This window comes from Carcharhinus amblyrhynchos, chromosome 30 (assembly GCF_965287045.1).
Source record: "Carcharhinus amblyrhynchos chromosome 30, sCarAmb.v2.hapA, whole genome shotgun sequence".
Lineage (NCBI taxonomy): Eukaryota > Metazoa > Chordata > Chondrichthyes > Carcharhiniformes > Carcharhinidae > Carcharhinus > Carcharhinus amblyrhynchos.
The window spans coordinates 15,395,940-15,410,369 of record NC_137353.1 but is presented as its reverse complement, the minus strand read 5'-3'; the positions used below and the strand labels follow the sequence as shown (position 1 = coordinate 15,410,369).

The following is a 14,430-nucleotide window of genomic DNA, read 5'->3' as shown; positions in this document are numbered from 1 at the left end:
TAACATTCAACAGCATTAACATCACCGAAATCGTCATTAATATCCTAATGGTTATTATTCACCAGAAATTCACCACGATGAGGTATTAGGACAGGCAACCAAACACGTGGCAAGTGAGATGGGTTTTATGGAGTGATGTAACAAAAACTTGGAAGGGAATTTTGGAACTAAGGACCCCTATATCTGAAGGTACAGCCACCAAAGGCAGGAGTGAAGGAAACTAGGGAGCACAAGAGACCAGATTGAGGGAAAGGAGAGATCTAGGAAAGCTGTAGAACCGGAGGACAATAGTTCCAGGCCAAGGAAGGAAATTTAAACATCAGGATTAAAATGTAAAATTTTAATCATTCAGTGATGGAGTTGGCAGTTGATCAAGATGCCTAAATAAAAGTGGCAATAGTGGAACCCCATGAATTGGCGCCTATAGAAACAACAGGGAAAAGCAAATGGGCAGAGGCATAACATTCACAAGAACATATTCACATTAATACAACATATCATTGCATGATCCTCCTGTGTGAATAAAACAGAATCCAGAGCTGTATTTTTCCTTTTTGGCAACTTTATTGAAGCTAATTTGTACAAAAAGTTCAGACCAGTCTAGTCTTCATCTTCCTCCTCCTCTTCATCTTGATTGATCTGGAAGTACCGGAGCTCATAGCTCTCTTTGCTATTTGCAACTACGCGAAGCCAGTCACGCAGGTTGTTTTTCTTAAGGTACTTCTTTGTGAGGTATTTCAGGTACCTGCAGAAAAAAAGGAACAATCAGTTTGACACAAAGCATTAAGGTTAGCTGAAAGTTTCAGCCCTCCCCACACTGTCTTAATCCTAATCATCATTCCCCTAACCTTAAAAAAAGGAACACATATCCTTCAGCCTAAAAGCTTTCAAAATCAAAACTTGGCAAAATCTGGACACCATTTCCTTTTCAATCTGTTTGGCCCACATTGACCCTTAATCCTTCAGGCCTTTCATTACTAAGAGACTACTTGAATTCCAACATGCGTGCAAATCAGCAAGCTTATAATAACCATGAAATTTAAGGAGCCATTATATTTACTGTTGAGATTTCGCAAGCACTTCAGAATAGAGCCTGGGTGGGATTGTGATCGGTGCAGACTCGATGGGCCTAATGGCCTCCTTCAGCACTGTAGGGATTCAATGATTCACTTGTTCCTCTTGACTGGTCGGGCTCAGATTCTTCAGATATTTGGGCTCAGGGACACAGATCAGAAGCTAGGGTTTATCTTTTGCCAATTTAATTTAGCACAAACAGTCCCTAAAAATCACAGATGTACTGTGCAAAACTGCTCTCCACCAGGCAAAGGGACGGCACTGACAAATCAAATATTCATTCCAACTTCCAAATACTTACATTTTCCCTTCTCCTGTGTGCACAGCAAATCACAGGCAATATGAGCAGGATAACAGTACATGCTGTACGTATCCCAAACGCCAGAAAACTGGAATGACTCCAAGATGGATAACCAGTCTACTACATTGTTGAAGTTATCCTCAACATCAGCAGGCACCCATAAAATCATTCAGCAACTAGCAGGTATTACAAAGTGTTTACAGCACATGAAAAGATCTTTAAACCCAATAAAGGTTCATGTTGGTGTTTTTTGCCTCCTCCTCCTAACTCTCTTCAATTTACCCTATCAGCATATCTTTCTACTTCTTTCTCCCTCATGTACTTACCTAGCTTTTCCCTTAAATTCATCTAAACAATTCGCCTCAACTGTTCCTTGTGATAGTTAGGTCCACATTCTAGACACACAGGTGACCTTTCTGTAGAATTCCCCATTGAATTTATCATTTAAACTCAGCCACAAGTGAAAACATCTTCTCTATGTCTACCCCATCAAAGCCTTTCATAATCTTGAAAGCATAACCATTCAGACTTCCCTTTTCCAGAGTAGAGTCCCAGCCTTATCAATTTTTCCTAATCAGTATAACTCAGTTCTGGTATAAGTCGAATAAATTCTTTATTTACTTTTTTCAGTGCCTCTCCAGCCGTTTTGTAAGATGCACAAAGAGACCTGTGCATAGTATTCCGAATGTGATCTAATCAGGCTCTATACCACCCCCCCCCCCAATCAACTCTGAAGTTCATTTATCCTTTACAAGCCATTCGGCAAGCTTGTTAGTGCCTTCCTATGTTTATCACAGACCCCTTCTGCATTAATTATATCCCCTCATTTGGGCTCATTTGAAAATTTTGAAATTCCAGAGTCCAAACTGTTTATGTAAAGACTGAACAGTAATCCCAATCCTTGTAGCACACCACTTTCCACATTTTGCAAATGTAAGTAGCTAACTTTAACCTTGACTTTGTTTGGCTAATTGGGTACTATCCGAAATCTGAAACACATGATATATTGGGAGAGGAGATGTTTGCAAAGGTTTTTATTCCAGTAGCACATCACACTCAGCTCCTGCTTTCCTTGCCTCTGACTCACCTCTTTGAGAATGGTACCTCAGAGGTAACAGTGATCTTACTCTTGTTCCTCTCAATGGTTACCATATTGCCCAGGTTCCCAGCTTTACCATTCACTTTGATGCGTTCCTGCAGGAACTGTTCCTGTAAGAAGAACAATTAATGCGTGTTGGTAAGTTTTTAAAACCTATGTACACGGACGGAGAGGCATTGTACCATTGTGTTAATAAGATAATCACAACCACCAAATGGGGAAGAGTGCTGACCGTTGTTTCAATGAGCAACGGAGCAGAAGTATCAAATGGGATTCTCACTCTTGACATCTCCCAAATGAGCTTGATAGAAAGCAGGCAGGTATGGAGACTGAATAAAGTCTGAATGGGGCTTGGCTGTGATACACACCATAGTCTGGTCAAACAGCTGATTAGCTCAGCACTGTGCCCAGACCGGGGTCTTCCAAGAGATCTTCAGCTTCAAAATCAGAAGAGAACAAAACTGTAATCAAACCAGCTGCCATTTTATCAGACAACTCTTGCTATTTGCTGAACGAAATTAGGCAAGGCATCCAAGTAGATAATACACTAAGACAACCACACACTGCAGCAATATTCAACTCAACAGATTTTAGGGAAGAGATACTGATAAAGTCAGCACCTGACGATCAATGACACCCAACACTGGCACAATGAAACTGTCTAGATGGTGGATAAAGTGCAAGTCTATCCCTCAACCCAAGCCAGTCTAAGCCACAAGGGGCAGTGTTGTCACTAGAAACTGAGTGACACGTGAAATATTTGTTTCTTTCTCTGTGAAATGGCCTTTTCTATTAAAGGCATTGTATAAACACAGACAGCTGTTACTGAGTCCATTTGGATTACAGAACAATAGCCTGTTCTAGAATTAGGTCCCAAATCTTGCAATACTGGGGTGAAATACAGATAGCTAAAGACCACTGGGAATGGTGAAGGAAGAATATAAATAATAGACCAAAAGCCCCAATGAGCCAATCTGCTCTAGAATATCATAGCTGACCTTCTACATCAACTCCTCTTTCCAACCCTATGTCCATTAAGAGTATCACAAGAAATGCTGGCACATAAAACTATGCTGAACTGCATGCAATATTCTACAACTCTGCACTATCTCCCAGTGAGCTGGGGGCAAAAGGTAAAGGTGGGGGCTAGCCATAAAGAACATAAGCAGCCCACACTGAGTAACAAGTAGTCTCCCAGATGGGTCGCTGGCAATATGTGGGCAGATTGATCATCTCAAAAGCAGAGACAATAATTTATCTTAGGAGATTCAGAAACCAACAGTGGTAATTGTTCAGAAAGGTAAACGTGCAGAATTTGGTAATATTACCATGTTAGGGAGCCAATTGGATACAGAATAGGTTTAATGCGTTTAAAATTTGAGACAATTACTGCTGTACATCAACTGTCTCATCAGAGCACCTGAAGACACCTTGAGTAATCATGTTGACTTTGCTTTGGTTAGCTTGCATGGCAAGTGTTCTGAACATTTGCCACTCTTGTTGCTGAATCTCTCAGCACCTAGCTATCTAGTTGATATCTTTGACAGTTTATCAGCAACAAATGGATTGTTCCACCGCCTCTTTAGCACGGAGCCATCAGAAAAAAACTGTACCCAGACCTGCACCAGAAGCAATCAGGATCAGATAGTGAGTGAAAAACATCAGTTCTGAGCCCATATCCCAGCACTGGTGTCCCTCACAAAGACCCACAAAAACTGAGAAAACCCTCTCTCACAATCTGACACAGGAAAGTGATTCCAAATGATCAGTAAACTAATATGAAGGAAGGAAAGCAGAATCAGAACCCTCCACTCTACAGGACAGCTCTTAAAGACAAACCATCAAAAGCATTCAGTAGCAATGATTTCCAAAATGTTTCTCAGGTGACACCACCGGTGGATAAATGCACCCGGTACAACACTGACCAGGAAAGTTCAATCAGGAGTCTTCTTTCAAGTGAGCTGTGGAACAGCCCATCTGGATCAGAGAGAGGGGAATCAGGAATCACACTCTTAATATCGTGAACACTGCCATAAAAGGCAAGCGACTTTAAAGTTACCAAGTTGCACAGCCCAGATTGGACACCCCAATTCAGGGTCATATGAGGAGAGGAAAAGATGTCACCTGATTTGATCATCAATGTGATCTCAAATGCGATCAATGTGATCCAAAAATTGGCCAAAATGCATCTCACCTTGACCATGCACAGGGACACGTGGAGGTATTGTAAGGGACTAAGCTGTGTTGACACAAACACCTTAAAGCCACAGCAATACATGTTTAGGACAGAAAACAAGCAAGAAACACAACCAAGGGAACTGCCTACATCTGGACTCACAAACTATATTCAGGTCTAACTATTTGGAGGTGCAGTCTCTTGCTTAGGTTCCTCCATTTACACTGAATATTGAATGTAAGGAAAATAAACTACTGCTCCATCTTAAACATCCTTTTCAAAAATCCTCAAATATTTTCCCATCTTCCAGATGAGAAAACTTTGCCACAACTCCTTCTTTGACATCCTCCAAACAGGTTTCCAGCACCTCGAAAGTAGCAATACAGATCTAAGAAAAAACAAAACTGACATTCTGTGACACTGATACATTACTCTCCTCTTTCTAGCCTTTGACACAGTCCACCAAACCAACCTCCTCCAGCATCAGTAGAAGGGTCATATGATCTGAAATGTAAACTGTGTTTCTATCTCCACAGATGCTGTCAGAGTTGAGTTTACCCAGCATTTTGTGTTTATTTCTCCAACATCTAGTCTACCCAAGTTCCATTTCACTCGCACTTACCTGATCTTAGCAATAAAATCACTAATGACTAACCTCTTCCCACCTGTCATAGCTACCACGGGAAACCATGAGGATTTATCCAACACCCTGCCCTCTTCCTCATCTACACGCCTGGGTGACTTCAACTATCAGAGGATAAGCTTCCACATTTACACAGCTGGCACACAGCTCCGCATATCCTCTGCTGTCACAGTGTTATTACAAATCATGTGTAACATCCAGCCTTGGATAAATCACTACTTTATCCAGATAAATACTGAGCAGACTAAAGCTACTGTCTATGGCCTGCAACATAAACATCACACTCCAAGCCCTGTTGCAGGTCAAACAAGATTGTTTGCAACCTCAGCAACCCATTCTTCTCCGAGCTAAACACTCAACCAAGACCTTCTCCATCACAAAGAAATTGATTCCTCATCCATATCATTGCCCACCACACAACTTTATATTAAACCATTCATCTGTGCCCATATCATCTTTAAACCTGGCTAATCAAATGCTCTTACTGTTTTTCATCCTCCAAAACGCTGCTGTCAGCATCCTATCCTGTACCCATCACCTCAATTTTTTTCTGTTTCTATCGCTTCACACCTCCCTCCACCTTTTACCTACCAAGGTTCACGCATTCACTGCCTCTCCTCCTTACAAAGCATTCAGGAACAATTTTTGCTCAATAATGACGTTGCCCTGGCACCTGATTTCCTTATGCATCTATGAAAGATCTATGGATGTTTCCATATATCAAAGGCATGGAACACCATTGTTCTGGGGGAGAAGCATATGGCACTCTCAACTCACCATGCCTAAGGGCAAAGTTATCAGGTGCAGTCGCATAGCAGTTATGTTCCTGGACTAGTACCCAGAGGCCTGCACTAATGTTCAAATCCCACCATGTCAGCTGGGAAATTTAAATTAATGAAATGAATCTAGAACAACATCTTATATCAGTAATGATGGCCGTGATATGAACAAACTGAACCTTATCTGATTCATATATTCAGGAAAGGAAATTCATTGTCTTTACCTGGTCTGGCCTATATGTGATCTTAGACCCACAGCAATAGACTTGATTCTTAGCTGCCTGCTGGAATGATCTAGCAAGCCATTAAGTTCAGAAGAACTCCACCACCAGCAAGGCTGCATTGGACAATCAAAACTATGAATGCAGTACAGCAAGGGTTGTTCAACAGGATCTTCCAAACTCCTGCATGTGCATCACAGCAGCATATATTGGTACTAATGCATTAAATATATCTAGCGACAAACTGCATGAATTAAACTGTTATTTCAACAAATTTTCTGCAACCACTTATACAGGCTTACCATCTAAATGTACTTTAAACTGACGCTGAAATACAATCAGACGGATAGGCAACAATGCATACCATCAAAAAGTATTATCTCTACTAGTAAAAGTCACAGAATGACGAAGATGAATAGAAACTAATACCAAGTCACATAGCACCTTGACTTAAATATATTACTGTTCCTTCATTGCCAATGGGTCAAGATTCTGGAATTCACTACCTAATTGCATTGAGAGTAAACTGTCACCACACATATTGCAGTTGTTCAAGAAGGTAGCTTAAAAAGCCACAACAATCACATATAAACATCACAGCTTAGAACAATTCTGATTTTACAACAGTGCCGAGGGCCTGTGCTTCTGTGCATCCCAAAACAGAGGGTAATGCACACTTGACAGTGTGGGACCAGTCAAACTGGCAAAGGAAAATAAATATGAGGCAGAATTACCTGAAAGTTGCATGTATCCCATGGGTCAATGTTTTCCCAGAGCTCCAATGATAATTATCAATGTTCTTTTTAACCTAATTTAATGTCATTTCTTCAATTCAGCTTCTTTCATCTAATATACAGCTGGAAAAGCAAAGACTTTTTCAGGTGTTTCACTAGGACTGCCTCCACCAAAGCAAGTTTCCTAATAAAATTACAGAGCAGATCCAAGAGGGTTTTCCTGCTTCCACTTGCTTGGCAAGCATAACTATCGATATAGCCAGAAATCACAGAATGACTGTACATACAAAGGAGGTGGGGATTTGATTACCACAGAGTTGGATAATTTTTACAGTTACAGACAGAAAATAAACTCAAGGTACAAGGTTTCAGATTGTGCTGTTCACTTACATAGGCTTTAGGTAAGTGTATAACATACAAACAAGAGTGAGCCTTTAAATCTGGAGTGTGACGACTAGGGAATTTCCACAGTAACTTCACTGCAGTGAGCTACGTGTGACATTGATAAAAAATAAACATTGACAGTATTGAGTCTATTAAAAAGATCAAAATGTCAGTACATGTATCTGCAGTTATTGTGTGATCTGTAAAAGAGCATATACTCTTTGACCTGACTACATGCAAACTCTTGCATACAAGATAAAACAATTGCATATTTTTTCAAGCATATATTGGAACCAATGCATTAAATATATCTAGCGACAAACTGCATGAATTAAACTGTTACTTCAACAAATTTTCTGCAACCACTTATACAGGCTTACCATCTAAATGTACTTTAAACTGACGCTGAAATACAATCAGACGGATAGGCAACAATGCATACCATCAAAAAGTATTATCTCTACTAGTAAAAGTCACAGAATGACAAAGATGAATAGAAACTAATACCCCATAGGAATTTGTTGATTCCACAAAACACCTCACCACAGCATTCAAATATAAACACAACTGCAGCCAGCCAGTATAAGAACATAAGAAATAGGAGCAGGAGTAGGCCATCTAGCCCTTCAAGCCTGCCCCGCCATTCAATACGATCATGGCTGATCTGAAGTGGCTCAGTTCCACTTTCCCGCTTTCTCCCCATAACCCTTAATTCCCTTGTCTGTCAAAAACCTATCTACTTGTGACTTAACTATATTTAGCGAGATAGCCTCCACCACTTCAACGGGCAGAGAATTCCAGAGATTCGCCACCCTTTTGGAGTGAAGACAGTATATATCATACTATATCGCCATGTCTACTATGCCTTCTCTGTCCATTGTGGACAGGCCACAGAAATGTTCAGTAAGAAGTCTCAGCACACCAGGTTAAAGTCCAACAGGTTTGGACTGCTGGACTTTAACCTGGTGTTGTGAGACTTCTTACTGTGCTTACCCAGTCCGACATCAGCATCTCCAAGTCACACAGATGTTAGCAGGGGTACTGCCAACTCACCTGGTGATGCCAGAGTCTCAAAGTGTTCAAAGTACAAGAGGAGAGTTATTCTCTATTCAGGTTTAATTTTTGGAAAACCATGAAGAAGCACAAACTTACAAAATTGGAGGCATCCATGATGCCATCTTCCACCGGATGTGTGCAGTCCAAGGTAAACTTCAGCACTTGCTTCTTCTTCTTGCCTCTCGTTGGAAGCTTCTTCTGCAAAGCAAAAGTGAAGACAGATATGGAGGGGTGTAACATTAGTGAGATGCACAAAGCCAATAGGTCATACGCTGGTTTATATGGCACAGCAGTAGCAAATCTTAGTAAACAGCCTACAAAACATCACCAATTTCTGACATATCACAACTGCAACTACAATTAAATTGTCAAATGATTCGGCTTTCTGGCCCTCAGGGAATGTAGTGAACCATGTTATTAAACATCCAGAGCTTGATTTAAAAGAGTATTGTGCATCTATGATGTTGCTACAGTGGCAACTACAATTTTCTACGCATATTACTTCTATGAATGTTGCACAAGAGATCATAGAATCCCTAGAATACAGAAGGAGGTCATTTAGCCCATCGAGTCTCTACCAACCACAATCCCACCCAGGCCCTGTTCCCATAACCCTCATTTATCCTGCTGATCTCTCTGACACTAGGTCAATTTAGCATGGCCAATTAACCTAATCCGCACATCTTTGGATTGTGAAAGGAAACCTGAGCACGTGGAGGAAACCCAAACAGGCACAGGGGGAAAATGCAAACTCTACAGTGACCTGAAGCTGGAACTGAACCTGGGCCCCTGGCACTGCGATGTAGCAGTGCTAACCACTGCCTTGCCACCCCACCATTGTGCCACATTTAAAAAGGGCCGAGACACAACAAGAAAGAAAGATTAACGAACACAGACTGCACTGCACTTGATGGCACCAGACACAACCTGCTGGCAACTATCTAGATGAAAGATGCACCACAATCCTGGAATCAGCACATGGCAATTCACCAAACACAAGAAGCAGCATTGAACTATGCTCACTCATACTGCCAAGTTGGAACATTATCGACATGAGCCACATGCCAGAGCATGGTCTTGTTTCACACTTTAGTGCAGTACTGAAGTGGGACAATAAACTGAAGCTACATCTACCAGTTGAACATGATGCATTCTAAGTCCTGGCCAACACTTATCCTTCAACTAACATTAAAACAGATGAACTGGTAACCTCTCTCAACTGGTGTTTATGGGGTCTTGTACAAAATATCCTTATTGAGGGAAACGTCAGAATCTAAAGCACTCTAAGCACTGTGAAATTACAGTTTGAATCTTACTCAGACATGGGATCCACCTCTGTAGGACAGACAGCACAACCTTAGACCCTGAACCAAACCACGCAATGAAAAAATTAGAAGTATTCCACACACAAAACATCTCAAATCTGAAATTGATAAGATTTAGAAAGATAAGCCAAATGGCCTCTTGTAGAGTAATGAATATGAAACCAGTTCACAGAATCCCTACAGTGCAGGAGGCCATTTGACAAATCAAGCCTGCACCGACAACCCCACCAAAGCCTTATCCCTGTAACCCCACGTATTGACCCTACTAATACCCTAATGCTAAGGGGGAAATTTATCATAGCCAATCCACCTAACCAGCAATCAGAGTGTTGGAGGAAACCGGAGCACCCAGAGGAAACATCTGCAGAACACAAACTCCACACAATCACCCTAGGTTCAATTTGATCCTGTGTGCCTGATGTTTTCTCACCCTAAATGGAGCTCAGATACAAAATAGCCTTGATCTCAAAGAACGGCAGGTCTGGCTCGCAAATGTATTCCTCCCCCTCCTCCAAAAGATATAAGACTCTGGCAGGGGGTAGGCGGTATATGAGGGACAGGGGAACATCACAGATTGTATCCAAACTGTGTGGACACCATCCAGCACAGGAATGGGTAAAATTGGAGCATTAATTGGGCTCAAAAGCCAGAGAATATAATTCTATAAACACCTCATAGATCAGCCTCAAATGGCTGGGATTTGCAGCAAGAATGTGAAGGGTGCATGTTGCGGAACTACAACTCAGGGGTACAGGCGGTGCCGGGGAAGCTGTTATTAAATATATTTTTAAAGATGATCTGTTTAACATTTTTATTGATTTTTAAAGGGATTTGGAAAGTTTTAACAAAGTTTGTCAAACACGTGCAGTACAGACAGGCCATGATCAGACCAGTGTCTCCAGCCAGGAGGAGGGAGCCACCCTCCCAGGAGTAACCCAAGAACAGGAGTGCGTACTGAAGCCCCGTCCCTGCGGTTGTAGAACCTGAAGCCCGGTGCCCACGCCCGGACCCCCACCCCGAGGCCTACTGTTCGGGCCCTTCCCTACAGAGCGCGGCGGGGGTGGGGGGGGGGGGGGGTGCGTGGGAGAATGAGACAAGAGCCGACCTGCCCTCACACACTTTCCGCCCCTTTGAAAGGACCAAGTGCCAAATGATTGAGGGGCGGCAGCAGGCAAGCGGTCCCCGAGCCGGGACGGAATATTAGTGGCATGGTCACAGACTCACCGCTGGAGCCATATTTACACAAGATGGCGGCAAGAGAGAGAGAGAGAGAGAGAGAGCGAGCAGGGAAGCAGCATCGCGCCTGCGCAGCACGTCCCCCCAGGAACTACCAATCCGAATCCAGAACATGGTGCATGCGCACCGCCAGAGGGTCAGAAGCCAATCATCGCGCGTGATTATCTGCCCGGAAACAGAACCACCAATCACATTGCAAAACCACTGCGCATGCGCCATGCTAATCGGGAGCTACCAATCACAGACCAATATGGCGCCTGCTTCTTCTGCCCCTCATCCAATCAGCGGGCGGGGCTGACCCCGGTAAATCCGTCTTCCCGTCAATCCACTAGTCAGCCTGCCTTTAAAGGCACAGGCACCGGGTGCACAGCAAGATCCAACAGCAGCAGGCCATTCAGCCGATTGATGTCTGTTTGAAACGTTTCCTTCACTGTATTGAAGCATCTCAAGAACGTTGCTTGTATGTAAAGAGGCTGAATATTACAGCTTTTTGTGTGATGGTCATTTTGGAAGGTTTGTAATGTCCTCACAGATTTATGAATGAAGTATATTTTTGGAAAGAAAATGCCCGTGTAAAAGCAACATACTGCGGGTTCTGAGGTAAAAATAAAAAAAAAGTTGGAAATGCTCAGCAGGTCTGGGAGCATTTGCAGAGAGGGAAACAATAGTTGGTGTTCCAGGTCTACAATATCTATTTGGATACAAAATTGGCTTCTTGACAGAAGCCAGAGGTGGTTGTAGAGAGTTGTTTTTCAAATTAGAGGTCAGTGACCAGCGGTGTGCCTCAGGGATCAGTGCTGGGTCCATTGTTATTTGCCATTTATATTAGTGATTTGGATGAGAATATAGAAGGCATGGTTAGTAAGTTTGCAGATGACACCAAGATTGGTGGCATAGTGGACAGTGAAGAAAGTTATATACAATTCCAACGGGATCTTGATCAGTTGGGAATATGGTGACCCACATCACAACAATGTGCATTTATAGAGCACTTTAACGTAGAACAACATTCCAATGTGATTCACAGGAGCATAATCAGAAACAAAAATGGCCACCAAACCCATGGGAGGAGCTATTAAAGTAAATTTAGTTTATTAATCACAATAAGGCTGCAATGAAGTTACTGTGAAATTCTCCTAGTCACCACAGTCCAGTGCCTGTTCAGGTCAACACACCTAACTAGCACACCTTTCAGAGTGTGGGAGGAAACCAGAGTACCTAAAGGAAACCCACTCAGACATGGGGACACCATGCAAACTCCACATAGACAATGACCCAAGTTGGGAATCGAACCCAGGTCCATGGTGCTGTGAAGCAGCAGTGCTAACCACTGTGCTACCATTAAGCAATTAAACCTTTGCCAAAGGTAGGTTTTAAGGATGAACTCAAAGGAGTGAAGTGATGCAAAGAAGTTTCAGTACTTAGGTCTATCTAGGTGCCAGATGATATGGCAGGATAAAGGAAGCAGTAGATGCGCAGAAGGTCAGAGATGAAAGATTGCAGGGTTTTCAATGATCTGCAGGGCTGCATGACAGCACAACAAATCTGAACGTAACACACAATGCAGCCAAAGAGGCTGTGTACAAGCAACATTCCCTAAGATGCAGGTTTGCTTAGCTGCACAGCAATATTAAAGGGACCACATAGTGCAATAAACAAGCTGGCCCTAACAAAGTGAAATTGGAGGGGAGATTGTCTGCATTAATTACAGCGATTAAGGAGGAATGATGCATGAAGGGATTTGAACATAATGAGAATTTTCTTTTTTGAGATGTGGGAGACTGGGAGCCAAAGTAGATCAATGATCACAGGTAAGAAGTGAAAGGAGCTTGGTGCAATTTAGTGGGCAGGAGAGATTTGGATAAGCTGAGGTTTATAGAGGGTGGGAGATCATCCTGAAGAGCATTGGAATAGTCAAGTCTGAAGAAAACAAAGATGTGAAAGAATGTGCAAGGGCTGAGGCGGGGTGGAGACAAGTGATACCATGGAGATAGAAGTAGGCAGTCTTTCTAATGGAGCAGATATTAAAAAATGTATTTATTAGTGTCACAAGTAGGCTTACATTAATACTGCAATGAAGTTACTGTGAAAATCCTCTTGTTGCCACCCTCCAGCACCTGTTCAGGTATACCGAGGGAGAATTTAGCATGGCCAACGCATCTAACTAGCATGTCAACATCTACATCAATGGGGACGAAGTAGAAAGGGTCGAGAGCTTCAAGTTTTTAGGTGTCCAGATCACCAACAACCTGTCCTGGTCCCCCCATGCCAGTGCTATAGTTAAGAAAGCCCACCAACACCTTTACTTTCTCAAAAGACTAAGGAAATTTGGCATGTCAGCTATGACTCTCACCAACTTTTACAGATGCACCATAGAAAGCATTCTTCCTGGTTGTATCACAGCTTGGTATGGCTCCTGTTCTGCCCAAGACCGCAAGGAACCATAAAAGGTTGTGAATGTAGCCCAATCCATCATGCAAACCAGCCTCCCATCCATTGACTCTGTCTACACTCCCAACTGCCCTGGCAAAACAGCCAGCATAATTAAAAACCCCACGCATCATGGACATTCTCTCTTCCACTTCTTCCTTCAGAAAAACGATACAAAATTCTAAGGTCACGTACCAACTGACTCAAGAACAGCTTTTTCCCTGCTGCTGTCAGACTTTTGAATGGACTTACCTTACATTAAGTTGATCTTTCCCTACACTGCAGCGATGACTATAACACTACATTCTGCACTCTCTCATTTCCTTCTCTATGAATGGTATGTTTTGTCTGTATAATGTGCAAGACAATATTTTTCACTGCATGTTAATACATGTGACAATAAGAAATCAAATGTCTTTCTGACTATGGGAGGGAACTGGAGCACCCAGAGAAAACCCATGCAGACATGGGGAGAATGTACAAACTCCACACAGGCATTGACCTGAGCCAGGAATCAAACCCAGGTCCCTGGTGCTGTGAGGCAGTGGTGCTAGCCACTGTGCCGCATTTGGAAACTTGAATTCAGCATCAATTATGACACTAAGACTGTGAACTGACTGGTTCAGCCTGAGACAATGTTTACGGATTCAGATGGAAGCAGCGGCAGCTGTTGAAAGAGGTGATGATGAGGTAAAGCTGGGCATTATCTGTATAACTGCGGAACCCAACTTACTGCCTTCAGGAGTTGAAAAGGAGCAGCACATGGAGGGGTAGGAGGAAGGGCAATTTTAATGCGGGATTCTGATTTAGAAGCATTCAGTCATAATCTCACAGATGGTGGCTTCACACTTTGTTCAAGAGGTAACGGTGGTAGAGCAGGAAGAGAAGTAATTGCAGGAGATTCTCTGGCTGCAACTGGATTGATAATAATGGAGCCAGCCAAGAGAAGTCCCACCCAGCTGGATGACGTTG

The 14,430-nt window shown here is 42.6% G+C and overlaps 1 protein-coding gene across 1 annotated transcript; it reads right to left on the bottom strand.

The window, feature by feature from the left end:
• Window positions 1-540: 540 nt before the first annotated feature.
• On the bottom strand, window positions 541-11,100 carry rpl22 (ribosomal protein L22). The gene is made up of 4 exons (XM_080215112.1): window positions 11,017-11,100; window positions 8,564-8,665; window positions 2,463-2,584; window positions 541-745 (listed from the first exon to the last, which is right to left on the bottom strand). The coding sequence occupies exons 1-4, from the start codon at window positions 11,026-11,028 to the stop codon at window positions 601-603; spliced, it is 381 nt and encodes a 126-aa protein (XP_080071238.1). The 5' UTR covers window positions 11,029-11,100; the 3' UTR covers window positions 541-600.
• Between the last annotated feature and the right edge of the window lie 3,330 nt (window positions 11,101-14,430).

Excerpts from the sequence above, each read along its gene's own strand:
- rpl22 (XM_080215112.1), bottom strand. Across the intron at positions 2,585-8,563 it reads TCATGGATGCCTCCAATTTT|GAACAGTTCCTGCAGGAACG; the intron begins GTAAGTTTGTGC and ends TTCTTCTTACAG. Across the intron at positions 746-2,462 it reads GAGGTACCATTCTCAAAGAG|GTACCTGAAATACCTCACAA; the intron begins GTGAGTCAGAGG and ends TTTTTTCTGCAG.